The sequence below is a fragment of the Nothobranchius furzeri genome, chromosome 2, assembly GCF_043380555.1.
Source record: "Nothobranchius furzeri strain GRZ-AD chromosome 2, NfurGRZ-RIMD1, whole genome shotgun sequence".
In the NCBI taxonomy this organism is placed as follows: Eukaryota; Metazoa; Chordata; class Actinopteri; order Cyprinodontiformes; family Nothobranchiidae; genus Nothobranchius; species Nothobranchius furzeri.
In genome coordinates this window covers 89235182-89260538 of record NC_091742.1, presented here as the reverse complement: position 1 = coordinate 89260538, position 25357 = coordinate 89235182, and the positions used below count along the sequence as shown (strand labels likewise).

General features: G+C 44.4%; 1 protein-coding gene across 1 annotated transcript; it reads right to left on the bottom strand.

Annotated features, from left to right (window-relative positions):
* Positions 1–6744: 6744 nt before the first annotated feature.
* LOC107376843 (uncharacterized) lies at positions 6745–24899 on the bottom strand. Its single transcript, XM_054747336.2, has 3 exons — positions 24588–24899; positions 19506–19847; positions 6745–8281 (listed from the first exon to the last, which is right to left on the bottom strand). Exons 1-3 carry the CDS (start codon positions 24757–24759, stop codon positions 7464–7466), a joined length of 1332 nt encoding a protein of 443 aa, XP_054603311.2. The 5' UTR covers positions 24760–24899; the 3' UTR covers positions 6745–7463.
* Between the last annotated feature and the right edge of the window lie 458 nt (positions 24900–25357).

The window sequence follows — 25357 nt, the reverse complement described above, 5'->3', positions numbered from 1 at the left end:
TACACGTATGTGTGTGTGTGTGTGTGTGTGTGTATATATATATATATATATATATATATATATATATATATATATATATATATATATATATATATATATATATATATATATATGTATGTATGTATATACATGCATATGCATATATACATGTAGATGGTGGGGGAGAATGCCGGTCAGACCAGGCAGGCCCAAACGCATTGCAAGGGTCTGCTGGGAACGTCTGGCAGAGTCTCCTGTCAGAAGGAGCTTCAATTCCCACCTCCGACAGAACTTCCAAAATGTTCCGGGGGAGGCGGGAGACATTGAGTCTGAATGGACCTGTCACGGGCCGTGGTGAGCTTCCTGCGCGTAACCTATCTTCTCTGAGCATTGTTTTCAGGTGGGTGCGTCTGAGAGTCTCCAGCTGCAGCCAATCCTGTCATTACGGCCCAGGGGATTTAAGGAGCAGTGTGACACTTCATTTCGCCCGATGACTACTCTGTTTTGGGTAGCTCTAGCTTCAACCTGTCTTGATCCTGTGATTTTTCTAGTCTCGATTCGCTTACCTGTGCTTATGAAGTTCTGCTTGATTTCCTGTCGCCAGAGAAAACCCTGATTATCCTTCCCTGCTCTGCTCCAGGTTTCTCTCCACACTCCACCATCTCCATAACCAACTCAGACTCCTGCAAATCACGCTGTCTCCTCCCCTGGCCGCTCGCTCTCAGCCGCTCACCTGCCTTCACCAAACCGTTGCTCCTACCTCCTCTCTGGACCAACAGTCCCATCACCTTCTGGAGCCTTCCTGCTCACCCAGACCTGACCAGTCCCTCCGGAAGATCTCACCACTAGCTGCAATATAGCTCCCAATATCATTCTCCATCATTCCCTCCATATACTCACTCTGTCTCCCTCCTCAGAATTCCATCCTGGAATCTTGCTGCCAGCCTGCCCGTTGTTTGTTCCCGTTCCTATCATTGTTCTTCAGTAAATAATAAAATCGTTTTACTTACTTGCCGGTTCCTGTGTGGTGATTCTGCATGTCGTGGGTCAAGACTGCCGCCCAACATGACAGGACCCTGTTCTGTGCCTCCATTGTTGAGGCGGCCAACCGGAGCTGTGTTCGCAGGATCTTCGGTGCCTGTCGTGGTGGCAACCCCCCAAACCCGCTGGTGGACACTGGCGGTTAGGGATGCTGTCAAGCTGAAGAAAGAGTCCTATCAGGTCCTTTTGGCCTGTGGGACTCCAGAGGCAGCTGACGGGTACCGGCAGTCCAAGCGGAACGCGGCTCGAGTGGTCGCCAAGGCAAAAGCCCGGGCATGGGAGGAGTTCGGTGAGATCATGGAGCATGGAGCAAGACTTCAGTACGGCTTCGAGGAGATTCTGGTCCACCATCCGGCGCCTCGGGGGGGGGGGGGGGGGGGGGGGGGGGAGCAGTGCGCTACCAACACTATCTATAGTGGGGATGGCGTGCTGCTAACCTCTACTCAGGACGTTGTGGATCGGTGGGCAGAATACTTCGAAGACCTCCTCAATCCCACCGACACGTCTTCCAGTGAGGAAGCAGAGTCTGGGGACTTTGGGTTGGCCTCTCAAATCTCTGGTGCTGAGGTCACTGAGGTGGTTAAAAAGCTCCTATGTGGCAAGGCTCCAGGGGTGGATGAGATCCGCCCGGAGTTCCTTAAGACTCTGGATGTTGTGGGGCTGTGTTGGCTGACGTGGCTCTGCAGTATCGCTTGGACATCGGGGGCAATCCCACTGGACTGGCAGACCGGGGTGGTGGTCCCCTTATTAAAAAAGGGGGACCACAGGGTGTGTTCCAACTACAGGGGGGGATCGCACTCCTGAGCCTTCCTGGTAAGGTCTATTCAGGGGTTCTGGAGAGGAGGGTCCGTCGGATTGTTGAACCTCAGATTCAGGAGGAGCAATGTGGTTTTCGTCCTGGCCGTGGAACACTGGACCAGCTCTATACCCTTAGACCAGGGGTGTCAAACTCAAACTCACACGGGGCCGAAATGAAACTCTGGGACGAAGTCGAGGGCCAAACTTAATATTTTTTGAAAAAGTGACGGCAAATTTGCACATTTTCTTTATCAACTTATATGCAATTTTGAACCTTTAAATTTGGAAACAAACTTATTTCTGCATTAACACTGAATGTGGAATAACCAAATTACACACGAGCAAGTCAGTTTTAAATAAAACACATCAGTGGTATTCATTACTTGTGGTATAATCAGCATTTTTAAAATCTATTCAGGATTCATGTTTTCTTGTTTATTCATTTTTCTTATTTTCTATTCCTTTTTTCCTCCTGTAATAAGCGTCATCGCTGCTGTGACGTCTAGCTTTCCCCACTGAGGAACAATAAAGGGATTTTCTATTCTATTCATCTATCTGCAGCCTTTCCACTTCCTGTTTACTGTAGGTTAAATCTTTTCTCACGGGCCAACAACAAAATAAAAATATCATTTTATCTTAAATGAAAATGCAACATCTCACCTGTTAACGTTCATGTTTTGGAGCAGAAAAAGAGCATAAAACCAACATATTTAAAGCTCAGTTTGCTCCACTGGTTTACTGTGATGCTCACCTGTTCCAGCCAGATACCTGCATCATGGGGCTGATCTGAGCTGAGGAGGAGACTCCTGTTGTTTTGTTCATCGTCATCATAATAACGACAACATTAGATGACAACAGGTGCTCACATAGGTTTGTGCTGCTGAACATGTCTGAGCAGCTTGACCACGTTGTTGTGTGTCGGGGAGGAAACACAACCACAGAGTCGTGCTGGTTTGAGCGTGTCGCTGTTCGCTGGAGTTATATCGGCTCTGTCTGGAAGTTAGTTGGAAAACTTTCTCTTTCAGTCGTGAACACATTACTGAGCGGCTAGAATCTCCGTTTCTGGGCTTCAACGTCAGAAAATAGCTGAGTGAACTCGGCGCTGAGTGAGAGGAGTGTAGTTTGTCTGAGACAGCGGAGCTGCAGACACCGGCAGCAGGCGCTGGAAAAAAACACAAAGGAGGGGGCGCGTCGGCTCCGCGCTGACCCCGCAAAGCATCATGGGAGTTGAAATCTTTGCGGTAAAATCGGCCAGCGGGCTAGTTTTAATATATTTTTGATATTTATCTCGCGGGCCACATAAAAATGCTCCGCGGGCCTTGACTCTGACATATGTGCCTTAGGGGGATCCTGGAGGGTGCGCGGGAATTTGCCCAACCAGTCTACATGTGTTTTGTGGATTTGGAGAAGGCGTTTGACCACGTCCCTCGGGGGGCCCTGTGGGGGGTACTCCGGGAGTATGGGGTACCAGGCCCTCTGATACGGGTTGTTAGGTTCCTGTATGACCGGTGTCAGAGCTTGGTCCGCATTGCCGGCAGTAAGTCGGGCTCGTTCCCAGTGAGAGTTGGACTCCGCCAAGGCTGCCCTTTGTCACCGATTCAGTTCATAACCTTTATGGACAGGATTTCTTGGCACAGCCAAGGTGTGGAGTGCATCCGTTTTGGTGGCCTGAGGATCAGGTCTCTGCTTTTTGCAGATGATGTGGTCCTGTTGGCGTCATCAGAACGTGATCTTCAGCTTTCGCTGGAGCGGTTCGCAGCCGAGTGTGAAGAGCTGGGATGAGAATCAGCTCCTCTAAATCTGAGACCATGGTCTTGAGTCGGAAAAGGGTAGAATGCCTTCTCCAGGTCAGGGATGAGGTCCTGCCCCAAGTGGAGGAGTTTAAGTATCTCGGGGTCTTGTTCACGAGTGAGGGAAAACAGGAGCGTGAGATCAATAGGCGGATTGGTGCTGCATCTGCAGTGATGCGGGCGTTGTGCCGGTCTGTCGTGGTGAAGAGAGAGCTGAGTCAGAAGGCGAAGCTCTCGATTTACCGATCAATCTACGTTCCTACCCTCACCTATGGTCATGAGCTTTGGGTAGTGGCCAAAAGAACGAGATTGCGGATACAAGCAGCCGAAATGATTGTTCTCCGAAGAGTGGCCGGGCTCTCCCTTAGAGATAGGGTGAGAAGCTTGGTCATTTGGGGGGGGGGGGCTCGGAGTAGACCCGCTGCTCCTCCACATTGAGAGGCGCCAGTTGAGGTGGCTCGGGCATCTGGTCAGGCTCTCCATATATACATATCTATATATATATATATATATATATATATATATATATATATATATATATATATATATATATATATATATATATATACATATATATAGATATAGATATGTAAGCAAAGGAGATGATTTTAGACTTCAGAAGAAACAGGGTGGAGTCAAACACTGTTTCCATCATGGGAGAAGAAGTGGAGGTGGTTGAGGAATACAAATACCTTGGAGTTCACCTGGACGACAGACTGGACTGGAGAAAGAACAGTGAAGCCGTTTACAAGAAGGGGCACAGCAGACTGCACTTCTTGAGGACGCTTAGGTCCTTCAATGTCTGTAGCAAGATGCTGCAGATCTTCTACAAGTCTGTTGTTGAGAGTGTAATCTCTTCAGCCATCGTCTGTTGGGGTAGCAGCATCAGAAGCAGGGACCTGAAAAGGCTCAACAGCCTAATAAAAAAGGCTGGTTCTGTTCTGGGGACGACTGTGGAACCACTGGAGGAGATAATGCAAAGAAGGATTCTACGGTGGCCCTGAAGTGCAAACCACAAAAACAAATCACTTAATGCAAAAACAAATCACAAAACGCACAACAAATTGAAAAGCGCAAAGACAAATTCACTAAACGCAAAACCAAATTGAAAACCACAAAAACAAAACCCAAACCGGAAAAGGTAGGTACCAATGCAACAACAGGCATCACTGATTGGATGATGGATCCGTTGGCCTTTTGAACCGAAAGTAGTTCTGCCGAACATGTTTTTTTTTTACTTTATTTAACAAAAAATGAGTATACAACAGTGTCCGAATAATCGACATACATATATCCGAATACATATGTACATATGTCCGAATCCACAGGCAGGATGCTTACGAGTACGGGTCCTTGCCGGTCTAGCAAGGCCGGGTCCTTGCCAGACCTCTAACACCGGAACCTAGCGGCTCTGAATTCGGACAGTCAAGCCAGCGGTGGCCCGTAGGTCCCGTCACAGCTGTGGCGGCAGCTACACGCAAAGGAAAAATGCTAAAGCTAGCAAAAATCGAGCAGGAATATTAAGGAGCTACAGCAGCTTCACGTCCATCAGCAGCGTTTGTTCACAACCGTTTTCAGGTAAAGTAACTTTGTTTATTCTAGAAGCTTTCAGGACTTACATGTTAACTTTAGATGGTTTCATGTATGTTTTAAGCTACAGAATGAACTTGTTAAACATACACAACACATTACTGCAGAGTATTATCATGTAGGTAATTAATATAAACCAAATGCATTATAAATGTTGAATTCAGTAGGATGTTTTCTAATGTAAACTGGACCTTAGAACTTATTTTGTATCAAATGGGGGTAAAATGTTTTAAAAAACAGGCTTTTTAATAAAATAGCATTGAACTGTTTTCAATGTGCATTTGTTTATTCAACATAAGACTAATAATGATTAGATCTGTCTTAAAAATGTGAATTCTCTGTAGTTTTCCCTGCGGGGGGGGGGGGGGGGGGGGGGGGGGGGCGCACAAGGTCAGAAGCAGGAGGCTTATGCAACCTCCTTACCACTCTCAAGTTTAAACCCCCAAATCCCTGGCGTTGTATGGCCCAGGGCAGTGATGTCGCAGAAACGTCACCATTATTTGAGGGGGTTTCTGATTGTTTGCTTGTGCTCTCCACCTCAGCTATCTCGCAGTAGCCAGAACTTAAGAGCCGTCCCCAGGATCCTCGGAGCCTTGCCAGGAACTCCAGGTGGATATGGGCTTATATAATATTAATATTCACATTTTGAAAACTACTATGTTTTCTCAATTTTACGGCTGATAAACGAAATATCTTTAACATAGATTTCGTCAAATTTTGTTTGTTCTATGCCCAACCATGAGTTATAAAGCAGTGATTCCCAACCTTTTTTAAGGATATACTTAAGTCTGTGAGTTAGGTAATAGTGGAAAAAATGGGGAAGTTCTAACCTACCAGACTTTTGCCTTTGGTAAGGATTTGAAACTTATACGTGGTGGTTTAGAATTTGTTGACACTTGAGTATAAAAGATTGAGCCATACTTGTGGTTTATTAGATACCATTGAAAATATATAATTTATTCTAAGGAAAAACATTTTTAAAAGCAACAACACTTCTCATAAGTGATGTGAGGGAATTCGTCCATCTTGTACTGTTTAGAGCAGGTGGTAGTGGTTTTATTGTGCTAAATCTTGAAGCCTGGTAGAAATATTGATGCCTAGGTACTTAATGTTTCCAAACTGTATGGGGATATTTGGATTGATCTGAACGTTTGGCGTAATTGAAAGACTTCTGTGAGACATTGTGAGATCGACAGCGAGCAGGCATTTGTAATTCGACACCAGCGGGCAAATAGATCCAGAGTTGTTTAAAGAACCAAAGCCTATGCAACGGAGTGGCCCAGAAGTTATTTCTGGTACCCCTAAGAAGCCAGAGCATCTTCTTGTTTTACTCTAATAGGAAGCAGGCTAGAGGCCAACATCGAGCCAACAATGCTAACTGTGAATTAGATGCAAATAGTCGGCTCTAAATATATCTCAAGCTACTTTTTCCAATTACCAACAACTCAATATTACTGTGTACAGTATGTGTGAAGTAAATAAGTCAATCGTTTTATTTACCTTACTGAGTTGTTCAGAACTAAAACACACTGACAAACTACCGTAATAAGTGAGTAAGTAAAAGTTTATTTATAGAGCGCCTTTCACAGATATAAATCACAAAGCGCTCTACAACACGATAAAGATCAGGGCAAATACCTCTAACCAACAAAAACATCAGAAAAACAATAGCAGTGATAAACGTAGAAAATAAAATCATGAGTATAAACAAAGTGAAGGTGTGAACCCGAACAAAGCCATCTTTTTGAAACATTTAGGGAGGGAACGCCTGGATGAAAAGGTGAGTTTTTAGGTGATTTTTAAAGACCTCTACAGTGTTAGAGAAACGGAGATTTGAAGGTAGACTGTTCCAAAGTCTGGGTGCAATAGTCTGAAAGGCCCTGTCCCCTTTGGTTTTCAGTCTGGTTCGAGGAACAGCCAGGAGGTTTTCAGATGTGGATCTAAGGTTCCGAGAGGTGGTGTGTGGGGATAAAAGCTCAGATAGGTAGCTTGGAGCCTGGTTGTTAAGAGCTCTATAGGTCAGGACTAAAAAAACTGTATTCTATATTCTACCGGGAGCCAGTGGAGGGACTGTAAACCTGGAGTGATGTGAGCTCGTCTGCTGGATTTGGTTAGGAGTCTGGCTGCTGCATTTTGGATGGCTTGAAGGCGTGAGAGGAAGGTTTTGCTGAGACCAGTAAAAAGAGCGTAATACGTGCAGTAGAAGTGCTGGTGGTGGTTAGGGGGTTGAGTTGTGGTTTACAGATCAACCATGGAAAATGCTTCTCATCTGTGTTGAGTTTTCATGTGACTCGTCAAGTGATTACTCCTAGAGAAACATCTACCACAAGTTTTACATGAATATGGTTTCTCACCTGTGTGAGTTCTAATGTGTTTAGTCAAGGTACTACTGTCAGTAAAACTTTTACCACAAGTTTCGCAGCTAAATGGTTTCTCACCTGAATGAATTCTCTTGTGTTTAGTCAAGTTACTACGGGCAGTAAAACTTTTACCACAAGACTCACATGAATATGGTTTCTCACTTTTGTGAGTTCTCATGTGACTAGTCAAATTATTATTCTGAGAGAAATATTTACCACAAGTTTCACATCTAAATGGTTTCTCACCTGAGTGAGTTCTCATGTGAATTGTTAATAAACACTTGTAAGTGAAAGATTTCCCACAGAATTTACACAAAAATGATTTCTCTTCCCTGCGAGCCCTCTTGTGCGTTTTCATTTTATTATCTACACCGTCTCTGTGATCTTTGGTTTGTTGACTTTTACTTTGTGTCTGGTCCTCATTGCTGTTTGATTCAGAGTTTTCACCCATGCATCCATCCTGATCTTGGTTCTCAACTTCAGTAGAACTCTGACACAAGGGTTGGTTCCTGTTTGGTTCTGGTTGACAGAATTCAGGTTCTTCAGAAGGAGAAATCATCATGAACCGCCCTTCATGCTGATGGATACAGAGTTCCTGCTGTTCCTCTTTGATCAGAGGAGACTCTGGTTCCTTCTGGTCCAAACTAGAGGTGATTGTCTGGTTAGAGAGCTGCTGGTCAGTCAGAACCTCCTCCTTTTCCCAGACATGGTGCTGTGGAACTTCTGGACAGGATAAAAGATGAAAGAAAACATTAAATAATGTAACAGTTGGAGCCCAAACTTTTAAATTGTGAATAATTGCAGAGTTTTATAGTAAACTCATGATTAATTGCTAATTCATTGCAAATTTTAAATGTATACCATGAAATCACACTTTTGATGCTTTCAATGCTTTTAAGCTACAGAAGCAGACAATTATACGCCGTTACACAAATGTAGAACCATGTTGTAATCATTTACAACAAAATGAGGCATAATTTGATTGGCTACTTCTGTTTATTAACACCGTCTCTCTAGCTGCTCAACATTAATGGACACTTGATCAGACTCACTCTGTTATTGTCACGATCTGCCCCTGCCCTCCTGACTGTCTCTCTCCTGCCCTGATTAGTCCGTATTGTTCTCACCTGTCCCTCGTTAACCTGCCCATGTTTTTCTAATTAGCCTTGTGTATTTATACCACCTGTTTTGCTCCTGTCCTATGCCGGATCATTGTATGTGCATGTCTCGTTTTGTCCTGTCGCTCCCGTTGTTATTAAACCCATTTTTACTTTATCCGTGCCTGCTCTTCTGCCTCCTGAACCCCCCACCACACTTGGTCCACCATCTCCACCCACACACCATGACAGAATGATCCGACCAAACCTGGACCCGTGGTGAGCCTGCCTTTCTGTTCCGGAGGATTTTTTTTCTCTCTCCCATTTCAGCTGAGGGAGATTCCGGCCTGGAGTTGTGTTTCTCGGCACACCCTACCTGTTCTCGGGGTGGTCGAGCCCTCTGAGGTGATCCTGGCGCATCCTACCAGTTTCCGGGGTGGTCAAGGTCTTTTCTCCTCTCCTGCTGTTTTGCCCCGTCCTGTTCTTCACGGAAGCTGCGGATCCTGGAGTTTTGATGGAGGTGAAACCCCCTGCGCACGCCAGCGTTCTTCTGAGTGGCAGGGCCGGTCTTCCTGCTCCTTCCCTGCTTCCCTTCACCCGAGCCTCCGCCGATGGACCCAGCTGATTGTGATGTGCACCTGCTCCGACCATATGTCGAGTATCTGCCGCCGAACTGGGCTTCCTCGCGTCGCTCCTGCTGTTTCGTCCCACTTCCTGGTCCACGCCTGCATGGTCTATGCCTGCAGGCCCTTCACGCTGCAGTTCCTGCTGGGTCCTATGCCTGCTGCTGCAGTTCCTGCTGGGTCCCACGCCTGCTGCTGCAGTTTGTTGTCTGTTCCAGTCAAGTCTTTGAGTCTGTTCCAGTCAAGCCTTCGAGTCTGTTCCAGTCGAGTCTTCGAGTCTGTTCCAGTCGAGTCTTCGAGTCTGTTCCAGTCGAGTCTTCGAGTCTGTTCCAGTCGAGTCTTCGAGTCTGTTCCAGTCGAGTCTTCGAGTCCCTGTCCAGAGTCAAGTGTTCGCGTCCCGAGTCAAGTGTTCCTGTCCCAAGTGTTCCCAGTCTCCTGTGTTGTGTGGCCTTGTGGGCGTCTGGTATCCACCCCTTAAGGTGGGTGGGTGTGGGGGGGGGGGGGTACTGTCACGATCTGCCCCTGCCCTCCTGACTGTCTCTCTCCTGCCCTGATTAGTCCGTATTGTTCTCACCTGTCCCTCGTTAACCTGCCCATGTTTTCCTAATTAGCCTTGTGTATTTATACCACCTGTTTTGCTCCTGTCCTATGTCGGATCATTGTATGTGCATGTCTCGTTTTGTCCTGTCGCTCCCGTTGTTATTAAACCCATTTTTACTTTATCCGTGCCTGCTCTTCTGCCTCCTGAACCCCCCACCACACTTGGTCCACCATCTCCACCCACACACCATGACAGTTATGTACAAACACGTCGGGTACCCCCTCCTTGCACAGGGTTATGATACATTCATTGTACCATAGCTCCCAAAACGTTGGTTTATGACAACATGAAAACATGGAGGAGAAGCCTGCTCTGTCTTTTAAAATTGCAAATAAAAAGTTCAACAATGATTTTACAGCTGACATATTAATACATTTTTTCCCCACTGGACGTATGTTTTAACATTTTTTACTGCTTCTCTGAATAATTGCAGTGACTTTACTATCCAGTTTGGATAACCAAGCATTTTAAATTATACTATTTAACAACAGAAAAATGACATTTTAAATATAAAAGAAACATGTGAGGATTACATAAAGAGAAAATTGTTTCTTTTTTAAATTTTTCAAGAAAACAAAACAAAAGCACACAGATTGTCTGGCTTCCGGTTCCCTTCACCTAATACAGATATGGACAAAATTGTTGGTACCCTTTGGTCAATGAAAGTAAAACAGAAATAACTTGAATCTGACTAAAATAATGATGAATAACAATTTCATCAAATTTAACCAATGAAAGTCAGACATTGCTTTTCATTTTCAACCAGGCTTCAAAAGAAATATAAAAAAAACAAAACTCATGGTACAGGTCCTGACAAAAATGATGGTACCCCTAGAAAAGACGAAATAATGTGACTAAAGGGGTATGTTAATATAAGGTGTGTCCACTAATTAGCACCACAGGAGTCTACTATCTTGTAATCCAGGGGTGTCAAACTCATTTTAGCTCAGGGGCCACATTGAGGGAAATCTAGTCCCAAGTGGGCCGAACCGGTAAATAAAAAAAAACTTCAGATTGTTTTCTTTGTTTTAATACAATCAATATAAAACAAGGCTGGAGCCTGAGGACAGTGTAGTACAAGTACAACACCTGAAGTGTACTTGAAATTTGAAATTTTTTTTTAAAAATCAACAATTAAAAAAACATTCCTTAATGATTCAAAGAGCTTACAGATCACATGGACCAGTTTCATGCAGCATGTAAAGTATATTTGACTAATTTTACCTAACATATTTTAGCTTTCACCAGCACATCAATAGCAGAATTCACATCCTGAGTGGCGGCCAACTTCAGGATGTGATTCAAGTTCTTGTGTGAGCCTTGAGCGCAGCTTTGTTTTATTTATACTCATTACAGAGAAAACTTGCTCACAATGATAAGTTTATTTTAACTCTACATTGTAAAGTATGAAAATAAAGTTTACACAACCATCTCGCGGGCCGGATTTAAACCGCTTGCGGGCCGGATCCGGCCCGTGGGCCGCATATTTGACACCCCTGTTGTAATCAGTCAGTGGGCCTAGTGGGGCAAAAAGTATTTAGTAACACTGATATATTTTAAACGTTTCTTTTAGTTTTGATTATTATAACTAAAAACTAATCAAAATTCCAATTTAAGTATCTCAGAAAAGTAGAATGTCAATTAAGACCGATGTCTAAAGAAGACCCGCCTTTTATTCTGATTGCTGTTTGAACGTGGGACCAGTTCAGTGCTTGCGAAAACTTGAGCCGCATCTGCCAAACTGACAGATGTGGGAGTGTCTCACGCAGGAAATTATTGAACCAAGAAGGACAATGTCCTCATGGGCTTCAGATTTGTAACTGCTTAACAGTGGGTATTGTAGCGACCTCTGACCTTTACATGTTATACATACATTTACTTAGACAAAAATCTTTTAAAATTTTTGAATAAAGAAAAATCTGCGATTAGGGCTGCACAATATATCGAAAAATTATCGTCATCGCGATAACAGGACGTGCAATAGGCCCATCGCAAAGCACGTCAAAAACAGCGATAAATGTTTGATTCAACATTTCCATCCGTGTCATACATCAGCTTTTTGTAAACCAGCTCTGTTTTTTACGCGGAAGTATTATTTGACCAATCAAATGTAGCCCTTCTGATATGCGGCCAATCAGATGGGTCCGTTCACGTAATACGTCCGCCACCTACGTAGACCCTTACCCCAAAATTCCACTATCTCCGCTCTGCTCCGCCCCCGCTTTCCGCTGCCGCTCGCTTCCCTTGTTCATCATGCTGGCTCAGATTAACGAACGCACTTTGTGCTGAGGTTTCTGGAATAAGCGCTGCTTTCAAACGTGAACGTGAGTCCGCTCGGTGTCGTTAAGCAGCTGATAATAAACGGGCTGACTCCGACATGTGCCGGTGAACCAACCCACCGTTAGCCCCAGGCTCCGGCTAGCTTCCGGCTAAAAGGCTACAGCACTCTCCTCCCAGTCCCACCCTGCTAAAGAGGGCCTGGAAAAGTTCCCCCACACATCAAAGTGATTTTTCATTTATGAGCTTTTATAACCTTGTTAATCAGGATAGTTGATTTGCTGCTGCACATAAGCTGAAAGTCAGAAGCTCTGCTAGCCGCTTATCTTAGAGGAGCTAGTTCAATTTGTTAGCTTGTTATCAGAATCATAGTTGCAGTTTCATCATCTGAGCTGCTTTTTAAGATCTAGGTAAACTTGTTCAATTTGGGGTTAAAAACAAACGTTTTCACATATTTTCCATGTAGTTTTTTGCCAGTTCCTCTTCTGAAAAGGTAGACAATTGTTTTTCTCTTTCCCTCCGAAAATCTTAATTTTCTCCTAGTTTGGCCCAGCACAGTTCACTTCCCAATAGCAGCAACAGCCTTATATCATAACCACATAAGTGGAGAAAATGTTCAGTAGCAATGAGAGAATTTGCTGTTGCATTTAAGTGATGTTAACTATTATTTAACATTTAAACTTATTTTCTGATATTTCTATTTATTCAAAAACCCTGGTAAGGATGTTTTTCTATATTTGGAGCATCAGAAAAAGTTTTATGGTGGAGGTGATGTTTTAAAGTCACTGAGAAACTGCATGCATGCAGTTTGTTGTTTTGTTGCTAACACAGTAGCAGGTGCAGCTGCATGTTTTTGCAATAAAAATGTTATGTTGTAATGGAATTCATGCATTAGTTTTTGTTTGCTTTGAACCCAGAGCAGACGTCACACGCCAGACAACATCAACACTGCATACTTTAGTATTTATTCATTTATCGTGAGTAATATCGATATCGCAATATTAAGCACTGTTATGGAATATCGTAGGTTTTCCTAATATCGTGCAGCCCTATCTGCGATTTTCTGAACATTTCAGAAAATGAGGATTAGACAGTCCCTATGCTTATAAAATAAACCAGAATTTAGCAGGAAAATTTTAGAGATCATTATATAATTTAGGGCTGGGCAATATGGCCTCAAATTTATATTGCCATATAGTCTGAAGCATATGCGGTAACGATATATGTTGCGATATATTTTTTCCTCTGTTTATACATGTCAAAATGACATGCTTTTAAATATCCTCATGTGGCAAATATATGCCACTTGAGGCATATAGGCCTCCTCCTCCGCTCACTCCATGCATGCAGTCACTGCCATTCTGTTGTTCCGATGTCAGCAGGGTGCACATCTTACGCTGTTTTTACAGGACCATAGCGTTTTTAAAACGGGATATGCCGCAGGACCCTGGGAAGGATTTTGGCATTTATAGTAGCAAAGCTGAAGCTAGAATAAACTGCCATCAGACACCTCTCCAACCAAGACGGGATATAGGGAGGTGCCCTGCTTTTTGTCCCGCTCAGCCAGTGTTTTCACTGCTCTGTCGAACAGCTGGCTGTCTCTCACCGTCCCCGTAAAAAGGCGACTAATCTGTTTGTCCGCTCGCATGGCCAAAAGCTCCATGGTCTCCGCATCCATCCAGCCGGCTTTCCTTTAGGACGGCACCCGGCGCGCAGTACACGTGATTAACGGAACCACCCTCTTTTGCGGGGGGCTTCCCACAGTCGCTCCAAAGGGATTAGCGGGGCTGACACACGTTTAGCTGTCAGAGGCGAGGGGCTGATGCGACAATATTACTAGCAAGCGAGGCGGAACGAATGCCGGAATATTCGCGCAACGCCATGCCGGCATGGCGCTTTTATAGACATACCATTACGGTAATATTACACCAATATGCCAGCATGGTGTGTCCTATAAAAGCACCTTTAGTGACGTCATGTGTTATCGCGGTATTGCGATATAGCCAAAAACTCATCATTACTCAATTTTATATCGTTTCTACCTTTTAGCGTTTATATTGCCCACCCCTAATATAATTATTATAAAATATTACGAAACACTAGGAACATCAGAATACATATGAAAATATTTCTAAATGTTGTAACAGTTCATAAGGGGTTATTGCGAGTGATATAGCTTAATATTACTGTTCCTTTAAGAGGCGCGGTGGCTAAAGAAGGGCTTATCTCAGCTGTTTGTTAAACTAAACTATTAAACCGCTATTGAGGACAAAATGTCATTCTGTCTGGCATTTTAGTTCTGGACAAATATCAATAAATCTAAAAAGAAATTACCTTAACTTTTGGTGCGCCGCACACTGCGTGGGTTTATTAAAGTGCTCTGAAGAAGAAGGCCCAGGTGTTCATCTAGGAGCAGGGTTCGAATTACGGGGGAGCTGGAATCCCTCAACCTACACACCCAGGGTGACCCTGAAGAAAGTTCCAGTTTATATTACATTATTTATAAGGCCTCTCAACATGTGGAGACTTCTTTTGAGCATGGAGAACGAAGAGTGACAGAAGAGACCATCTCTAATGGATTATTGAACAAATGTCTGTCACTGAATCAAAGCAAATTTTTGACAGTCAATTTGTGTTTTTCAGGAGGTTTATTTTATTTTGGCAAGATCAGAGAAGACGCACATTGGTCATATGATCCAACGATTGAATGTTTTCCGTCGGACAATATTAAAACACATCGGTAATGTTCGACGTGTTTTCGCAAACACTGCTACTGTCTTTCAAGTATAATGAGAAAGTAGGAAACCGTCTCTCATGTGATCGTTTTAGATCAATGCCGTGCTCGCATTTAATAACTAGGAGGCCAACATAGCGGTGTATTTGGAGTCGGAAAATGGCAGCAAATATGACCGTATTAACTTGTAAATTGGAGAACAAAAAAAATACATTTAATGTAAACGTGTCTAATGTAATTTGTCAGGGCACAAGTTTCTGTCGAAATCTATTTAAACAAAAAATGTTCTGACCAGTTACCGTTTCCAAGTCTGTGTGCATTTTAAAGTTCCCACGCTTCACCGTTTAAATTATTATCCCCGTTTGGCCTGATCCCGTCAACTCTTGCTGCTGGCTAATGACCAGAATCTAAGGCCTAGTCCACACGTAGCCGGGGTTTTTTGAAAACGAATATCCGCCCCTCCAAAAACTTGCATCCACACCACCGCGTTTTAAAAACAAACTCTGTCCACACGTACCCGGATAAATACGTTGTTAAGGACATGCCAGACCTGTAGGCGGCAGTACTTCCCCCATTCTTAACCTTGTCCTTCGTCTGTGGTCTTCCGCAAGGAGCAGTAATTCCTCTTGCAAAAACAAACAAGCAGAAAGCACTTGGACAATTGATAAAGCGAGCGCAGCTCTGAGGGCATCCATGCTGTCGGCTAGTGTAAACACAGGTCGCACACGTGATGTCAGCATTTTTTTGTCGCGGAAAGTGACGCTGCGGACCTTAAAACTCCGGTTTTGTCTGTCCACACGCAGACACCCAAAACGGAGAAAACGCAGATCTTCACTTTGGCCGGAGTTTTTAAAAAGATCCGTTTTCGTGTGAAAAAAACTCCGTTTTCGTGTGGATGACAGGCCAAAACGTAGAAAAATATCTACGTTTTGGCAGATCCCCGGCTACGTGTGGACAGGGCCTAAATCAGTATTTAACATAAATGTACGTTCAGACTCAGAATCTGGAGCTCTGTGTTGCTGCTGCAAATTCCTTTTTTTTCTGAGCAGTCAGGAATGTTTTCCACTTCCGGTATCCAGCAAGAGGCGCTGTTTTTAGACTGTTACTTGCGTTGATTTGAAGGGTTGTTTGTACGCGTCTCCTGAAATTAACGTGACGCGTCTGAACGCTGCAATATACAAGTAACCAGTAGGTAGAATCAGCAAAAAAAAAAAAAAAAAAAAAAAAAAGCGACACACTCGCCATGGTGATTCGGTCTCTGGTTTAGAGGTCTTTCATACCATCTTCGATACCGCTACTGTCTTTTTTTGTGTCGTGAACTCAAAATTAACCAGTTACTTATCTCTTCTATTGACACCGTGTGTGTTTTGGTTGTACCCACAAACCTGGCTCTCTGTCTGGTCTGAGTAGTCTAGTGCGCCCCCTCATGGACTATATGCAGTACAGTGCTGTGCAGCAGCAAGTCTCTGAATAAAGACGCAGTCTGCACCAATGTGAGGTCAAAGAGTCTTCCAGCGTGGAAGCACCAGGGTGTGTGGATGAATGATGCACTCTAGTGCAGGGGTGTCAAATATGCGGCCCGCAGGCCAGATCCGGCCCGCGAGATGGTTGTGTAAACTTTATTTTCCTACTTTACAATGTAGAGTGAAAATAAACTTATCTTTGTGAGCAAGTTTCCTCAGTAATGAGTATAAATAAAACAAAGCTGCGCTCAAGGCTCACACAAGAACTTGAATCACATCCTGAAGTTGGCTGCCACTCAGGATGTGACTTCTGATATTGATGTGCTGGTGAAAGCTAAAAGATGTAAAGTAAAATGAGTCAAATATACTTTAAGTGCTGCATGAAACTGATCTAGCCATGTGATCTGAAAGCTCTTTGAATCACTAAGGAATGTTTTTATTATTTATTGATTTTTAAATTTTTTTCGCATTTTCAAGTACACTTCAGGTGTTGTACTTGTACTACCGTAAATCCTCTAATACAGGCCCGGGCCTCTATTTGACTCAAGCTCATCAAGCTACAGACCTTTATTGGAAGGAGGGCCAGTATTAGAGGCAGGCCTCTATTTCCATTTGAGCAAAATGAACTAATGGTTCGCTGGAGTTTTTGACAATTAAAATTGCGCCCACATTTTCAAAGTTAAACACATTTCTTTTAACAACGGTAGTTTCTGCTTCAGCCCTCTCCCCCCTCCCCCTGCGCAGCGGCCGCAAACTCACTGATGCGCCGGCAGCCTCTGAGTTCCTGCTGCTCTAAACATTAAAATAATTATTTCATTTTCTGTTCCTCACTTCTGATTACCTTCAATGGTGTCTGTTGGTTGCAACCACCAGGTACAAAAACTAACTTGTTTTTATTTGACTATTTTTCTGTCCTGTCTGTTTATTATCTTCCTGCATCTCCTCTCAATCCTAAAGAGAAACTGCTACCTGGGTTCATATATATTCACCTCATGAGTTACCTTTGAACTGCAGTTCTAAAAGATCTACCGACCGCAAAAACAGCGGAGTGCTCGCTGTTTGTCGGCCGTATCAGTGGTGATGCGCGCAGCGCCCCGCTCCACAGCAGCGATACACATCAGGCGCAAATAAAAGACAGAAAACATTAAAGGAAATGAACCAACATGAACGATCGCGTGTCAGTACCTACGGTCTGGCACAGCGCGTTGCCCCCACCCCCCACCCCCCCACCCCCGAGCGCAGGAGCTTGTCACCTGCTGACAGCAGACTGCTGTCTTTTCCGAGGGCTGCATCTTGCCGGTCATTATCACGTGACAGCGACTAGTCGACGACAGGCATAAAAAGTCACTATAGTGAAGTTGACTAGTTCATACACCCCCTACTGCTGCTCTCCAGAGTGTTCTGCAGCATAATCAGCACGTTCTCTTTGAACTTGATAGTGTAATGACCTGGCTGGGATTGTAAGCCAGGTGCATTCTGGGTATTGTGTTATATGTGTTTCCTATCGTTCTGCTAGTTCCTATGTGCTGATTTGCGTGTTGTGTGAGTGTTATGTAAGCCACAGGGAAGGTGATGTGTGTTCTGTGGAGTGGGTTGAATTAGCATGGTTAACTGACACCGTGACTCTGTGTGGTAGGAGCGTTACAAAGCGTTGAAGAAAAAGCCTGATAAAGGTCTGCTTGAACCTCTACTGCCTCCTGCTGGTTGATTTGGGGACTATAACCCTGCCGCTGGGACGCTCATACTTGCTTGTTACTACATTCCACCCGGCCACAATAAGAGACCGGCCATTATTCACCTCAACTGACTTTGACACCGGCCACAATTGGAGACCCGGCCTTAAATTGAATACCGGCCTGTATTGGCGGATTTACGGTATTTTGGATACACTGTCCTCAGGCTTCAGCCTTGTTTTATATTGATTGTATTAAAACAAAGAAAACAATGTGAAGTTGTTTTTAATTTACCGGTCCGGCCCACTTGGGACTAGATTTCTCGCAATGTGGCCCCTGAGCTAAAATGAGTTTGACACCCCTGCTCTAGTGTAAAGCGCTTCAGAATAACCCAATCAGAATGGCAAGCGCGGGTCATTAATCATTCATTCTAAAAGTAGGATGAGAAAGATGATTGTCCAGCAGACAGCTCAGCTGTTTAGCTGGAAGACGGAAAGAGGAGACTCGCAGCCAGAGTCTGAGACCAAAGCAAGGGTTTTGAAAACAATGTAGGCTCTCAGTTTATTTCCGTAGATCGCATAAGATGCATGTGAATTATAGGGACCCTAGCCACACCCATCTACCTTTGTGTCAAAAAACACAAATGGGCGTCTATGGACCGATAAAAGTTATTTTCTAAGCCTGTTTGATATGTGATGCATATGTTTCACAAATGATGTCCGTGAAATTTAAAAACCCCTTTGGACGCCAAGAAAGGGCTTATTTTTGACAGGCAGCAAGTTGTTTTAGGTTTTGTGTGAAAAGATGTTTATGTTTATGTATTTAGCAGACGCTTTTGTCCAAAGTGACTTACAAGTGATAATCGGCATGTTGCCCTTGAGGCTAACAACAACAACAACTTGACATCAATCATGGAGAGGAGGGAACAAGGAGTGGACAGTAGAGAGGGGGGGAGGGTGCAGGGAGGGTGCTAGTTTAGAAGATGCTCTCTGAAGATGTCATCAAGACAAGGAGAAGGAGAAAAATGGCTGGGAGTTTGGCGAGCTTCACATTCTTCTTCCAGAATGAAAGTAGCATCGAACGTGAAGAACACCACGATGAATCTGGTTATGTGGTAAGTAGCTTCGATGGGGAGGAGAGATTCTGCTGTGATGTGCAACTTCTGAATTGTAGTCATTTTAATTACAAATTTTTACAAGATAATAAACTTGAAATTACACAACAGTCGAAACTCACATAATTATCTATTATTTAAATTGAAGAACAACAAATGTGTGATTCGGGGCAGAAGGCAAAGCCAACCAGAAAATAACTTTTATAGCCCCGTTTACTTATATTTGACCCACGAGCAGACTGTTAGGGGAGGACACTCAGTCTCCCTACATGCCTAAAATGAGCCGTTTCAAAAAGCCTCTTATTGTGACATCACATTAGGAATATTAAGCATATACCCCCCCCCCCCCCCCCCCCCCCCTCCACCTGTTGACCCTGGAGGAGCAGCAGCTCTGATCTCAGCGTCAGGAAATGGAGACAAAAGGAGCTCGTGTCTGTCTGGTTCTGGTCCACGGTGGTCTCTGTCCTCATCAGCAGGAGTCACAAGGTAGGTAGCCGTCTTCTGCTTCAGTACAAACTGCTCTTCATCCTGACTCATGCAGAGCTCCTCTTGTTCTAGAACCTGCAAAGGTTCTGACTCATCCTGCTCCACTTTCATCTGTGGAGGTTCTGGTTGTTCCTGGTCCAAACTGGAGGTCCTCTCCTGGTTCCAGAGCTGCTGGTCTGTCTGAACCTCCTCATCTTTGCTGACATCATGCAGCGGGAGTTCTGGACAGACAAACAGACCAAACAAAAAGATGAATCATGTGACAATAAGAGAGCACACTTCACTTTAATCATCTGATGCATCTGAAGATGTTTTAGAACAGAATGAACTCTTAACCTGACAAACAACCACACACAGCTCTACAATCAGAGATGAGAACAGCAGGTGTGTGTGTGTGTGTGTTTATGTCTGACTGACCCATAGCAGAACTGGACTCAGTATCTATCAGATTCATTGATTTAGATTCTTACTGACTTCTGGGATGGACACACAGGTACTACAGGTGAGTTTATAGACACATAAACATCCAGATGTTCCTCAGATGCATCAGTCTCTGATGAAAACGGGACTGAGATGTTCTCATGGAATCATCTCCACTTTGAAGCTGCTGACAGCTTTACTTGGTAATATCCACAAACAGATCAGACTAACAGAAACTGCTCTAAACAAGTCTCTGATTGTAGAACATCCGCTGAAAGCATTCAATACTAGACAACAGGAAGTTTTTGTAGTTCCTAGAACCTTTTCAGGAACCAGTCCCCTTTTTTGCACACGTTCGAACAGATAGGAAGTAGGAAGCTTTTCCCGTAGTTCCTAGAACCACTTTAGCTCCTACTCTGAGGCTGGGACTTTCTCTGGTTCCTATGAAACTAACCTGACGTCGGCGCTTGGTGAGCTACGCCCCATGCTTGATTTCCGCATCTTTTCTGTTCCAAATCGTGTTTATTTAGAAACATACTGGACTGCATCGTGGACACTCCTGCTGCCGCTAGCGCACCTCACCAAAACCGAACAGGTAAAGAAAGCCGTCTTAATGCATTTACTAATGTTGTGTTTCTTCTCTTGATACAACAGAAGGAAATTGTCCATTTTGAGATGAAATCTCGGAGCGAAAGCCGCCAAGAGCGAGCATGTGTATTTTTTTTTTTTGCACTGAAATACTTGAGCTTGTAGCAGGCATGTTTTTAATTAATGACTTTAAGAGTCAGAAGTATTCTTTGTCTCTGAGTGATGTCAGCTAGATGTAATTTGGTCACACTAAATAAGAACTGTTTGCTCACATTAAGCCTTTCTTATCCTCAGGTGTGTGATCTACTCCATCTACTCAGTGATGCAGGGGACTGTTCTGTTCTGGTCCTGCTGGACCTGACTGCAGCCTTTGACACTGTTGACCATCACCTGCTACTGGAGAGGCTGAGAGACTGGGTAGGCCTATCAGGATCTGCTCTGGAGTGGTTCTCCTCTTATCTCTCTGAGCGCTTATTTTCTGTGGCCGTCTCCAAGTTTAGGTCCTCCACCACCTCTCTTACCCATGGTGTCCCACAAGGTTCTGTGCTGGGGCCTCTGCTCTTCCTCCTCTATCTGCTTCCTCTTCAGCACATCCTGAGCTCCTTCAAAGGAATCTCCTACCATCTTTATGCAGATGACATCCAACTGTACATCTCCTTTAAGCCCCATGAGATGTCTAAGCTGCAGCTGTTACACACCTGCTTAGACTCTATCAAAACCTGGATGGCTGGGAGCTTTCTTCAGCTGAATGAAGATAAGACTGAGATCCTCATCTGTGCCCCAAACAAGCTGGTTCCCAAAGTCAGCGACTCTCTTGGTCAGCTTGCTTCTAACACCTAAGCTTCTGTCAGGAATCTTGGCGTGACCTTTGACCCAGCTCTCACCCTGGATTCTCATGTCAGTTCTCTTGTTCGCTCTTCCTTCTTCCATCTCAGGAACATTGCTAAGCTGAGTCCCATTCTGTCTCGCTCTGAACTTCAGACTGTTATCCACACCTTCATCTCCTCACGCTTAGACTACTGTAACTCTCTTTTCACGTGTCTGAGCAGAACCTCCCTGAACCGTCTACAGGTGGTTCAGAATGCCTGTGCTCGGCTTCTGACCAAGTCCTCCAAACACACCCACATCACCCCGCTTCTCCTCCAGCTTCACTGGCTGCCAGTCAACTTCAGGATTCATTTCAAGATCCTGGTTCTGGTCTATAGGGCCTTACATGGACAAGCACCATCTTACATTGGTGATCTTCTTAGTCCCTACACCCCCAGCAGGTCCCTGAGGTCTAGTGATCAAAGCCTACTGGTTGTGCAGCACCAGGCTAAAGACCAAAGGTGACAGATCATTTGCTGCTTTGGCCCCCAGACTCTGGAACTCTCTCCCCCTGAGCCTGAGATCAGTGGACTCAGTGGTCTCCTTTAAAAAGCAGCTGAAGACTCACTTGTTCAAGCTGGCTTTTGTATGACCTTCTTCACCACTCTCTTTATTCTGCTCTCCCCACCTATTCCACCTTCCTCAGGATCCACTGATTTCCCTCTTTCCTATTCACTCTCTCTCTTTCTTAACATTTTATTAATCACAACTGTCTAGTTTTGCTCATTTTAAATATATTTTTAAACATTTTCTAAATGCTTTTTTATATTTTTTGTTTATGTGAAGCGACACTTACTCGGGTGTGTCATCTACTCCACTTACTCGGGTGTGTCATCTACTCCACTTACTCGGGTGTGTAATCTACTCCACTTACTCGGGTGTGTAATCTACTCCACTTACTCGGGTGTGTAATCTACTCCACTTACTCTGGTGTGTCATCTACTCCACTTACTCGGGTGTGTAATCTACTCCACTTACTCTGGTGTGTCATCTACTCCACTTACTCGGCTGTGCGATCTACTCCACTTACTCAGGTGTGCGATCTACTCCAGTTACGTTTAAACATACAAGTGCATACAATCAACGAGTGTTTAATAGGTTATACTTGCACAACTTCTCATTTATCTGCGGCGCTGTTTTCCATAAATCCCCCCTGAAACTGAATTTTGCTCGCTGTTGGATTTTTCATCTCCCGACCCGACTCTTTCTGCGTGCTCTAGCAGTCTCGACGTGATACCTGTGATTTGAACTCTTAGCAAAAGCATTCTCATAATGCAGGTAATGAGCACAGTCGCCTCCTGAGTCCTGTTAGCTATAGCCGTGAGCTTAGCTTTGTGGTATTGTTTTTCTGGGACTAAACCCATCACACTATCGCAGGCGGTTTCATCACGGTTGCCTCTAAAAGGTTCCCGAGTGCTGTGCGAACACAATCTGAAATGGTTCCTATGGGAAGGGTAGTTCTGGGAACTAAATTCTACAGCTGGTTTTCCGGGAGCACTACTCAGAACAACTCGGCCCGACCACTGTTCCCAAGGGCATGGTGCAGTATTTTCCCTCTACTTTCTCCCCTATTTTTAGTCCCTGCTCCATTGAGGTACCTGGCAAGGATGAGCCGAGCCGGCATCACTGGTTGCTCCGGGTATTTTATTTATTTTTTTGCCTTGTGTTTCACTGCCTGCAGCCATTTCCTGGGTCTGAAACTGACAAAAAGCCATAAAACTGTGCAAAATGTCCAACAACGCCTCCACTTTTGTACTGAAAGATGATGAGGAACTACCTCCAGCCGCCCCATGGCCTCAACATTAGCACAAATTGACTCTGCACAAGGTACCACAAGCTCAATATTTATGACTGATGATTCTGCACAATGGTCAATACTGACACCGTCAAGTTGTGACAAAAGGATCAGTGCGAATCACATATATACATACATTTTATATTTAATTTAATGCAGTTTGCACTTTATATGTTTGTTGCTTTGTGAAGAAGGATTTTTTTTGCAAATGTAAACATTACCATAAATGCCATGTTATGCAAGATATGCAAACATAAACTATTAAAAAGTTAGTCAATCTCAAACAGTGTGTGTGTGTGTGTGTGTGTGTGTGTGTGTGTGTGTGTGTGTGTGTGTGTGTGTGTGTGTGTGTGTGAATGGCCTGTATTTGATATAGCGCCTTCTAGAGTCCTGGAACCCCCCAAGGCGCTTTGCAACACAATCAGTCATTCACCCATTCACACACACACATTCACACACTGGTGGGAATGAGCTACGATGTAGCCACAGCTACCCTGACAGAGGCGAGTCTACAGAGTACTGGCGCCACTGGTCCCTCCGACCACCACCAGCAGGCAATGTGGGTTCAGTGTCTTGCCCAAGGACACAACGATAGCGACAAACTGAGCCTGCAACCTTCCGATTACGGGGCGAGCACTTAACTCCTGTGCCACCGTCACCCACAGTGTGTGTGTGTGTGTGTGGAGGGGGAGGTCATTTTGACAAAAGGGCCCCCCAAAACCCATCTTGCCTGGGGCCCCCATATGTCTTGAAACGGCCCTGCTGGTGGGGGGTTATAATGGTGGTGGTTTGGAAGTGCACTGTGTGTGTGTGTGTGTGTGTGTGTGTGTGTGTGTATTGGCTCAGTGATGGGGTGGCAGCAATACACCTTTTAAGTGTCCAGTCTGCCTGACTCATCGAAGAAGATGATGGTGGTGGATGACCGTGGAGCAGAGAGGAATATTTACAAATTAATGTTGGTGAGAAATATTACTGAAAAAGGGGAAGTTTGTGCACTGGTTACACGGAATGTAGTAGTACACAGGTAAATATTACACACTAGGGCTTTAAAGTATTTTAACAATAGACGTTATTAATGTTTATGAGCATTTACAGTTTCTCCATTAGTCTAAAGATTTACAAGTCCGAAGCAAACAATTTGTCCGGTCTCCGTCGGAGCGGGGCGTGCACTCGGGTTCCATGTTTCACAACACTGAACCATTTAAAACAATTGCTTCATATTGGTTAAATGGTTTGGAAAGCTCTGGTTTCTCCTTCACTAGTCCTCATGAGTCCCGCTGCTGTTTCATACCTATTCTGTGTAAGTTGATCTGTGGTTTCCAGCTGATCTCCAGCAGTCTGCGCTGACGATCGATCTCTTCCTCGTAGCGGACGATGGTTTGTTCAAACTCGGAGAATATTTCTGCAGCAGCAGCAGTTAGCCGCTCTCTGATAAACTCTCTCAGAGACTGAGCTGAAGACATTGTTGCTGCAGAGCCTCAGAGGTTCACCTCACACACCCACACAACAAGCTAACGCTGCTAACGAGCAACAAGCTAACGCTGCTAACTATAGATATGTGCGTAATATGCTGCTATCAAGCTAACGTGGCTAACAGCGTCCGGGTGATGTAGCGATTGGTGACCAGATTAAAGGTGCACTACCGCCACCTACTGGATCGGAGTTGGATTGAACAACGACAACGATGTTGACCTGAACAGGAAGCTTCAGCAACAGGCGCTTTGATTTCTGACAGAAACATGAAAACGTTACAAAGCTCCAGATGTAAAACTTTCTATGTGACTGAAATATTAAAGCAAGTTAATAAATGTGTTCTAAAGGCAGATCAGATTATCGTCCTGAACAAGTTTAGATCTTTGTTGGTGCCTTAGTGAAACATTTCCAAGTTCATTTCAACAGCAGGACTGAAGCCAGCAGAAGGTTCAGGTAGTTTCAGGATGCAGCCAGCAGGTGGCAGCACCTGATGACAACAGGCTGCCAGAGGGGGACTCCGAAACAAGTTCACATGATACCAATCTGGTTGCAGCAGCGTTTTAGATCAGCAGCAGCCCGACTCTAAAA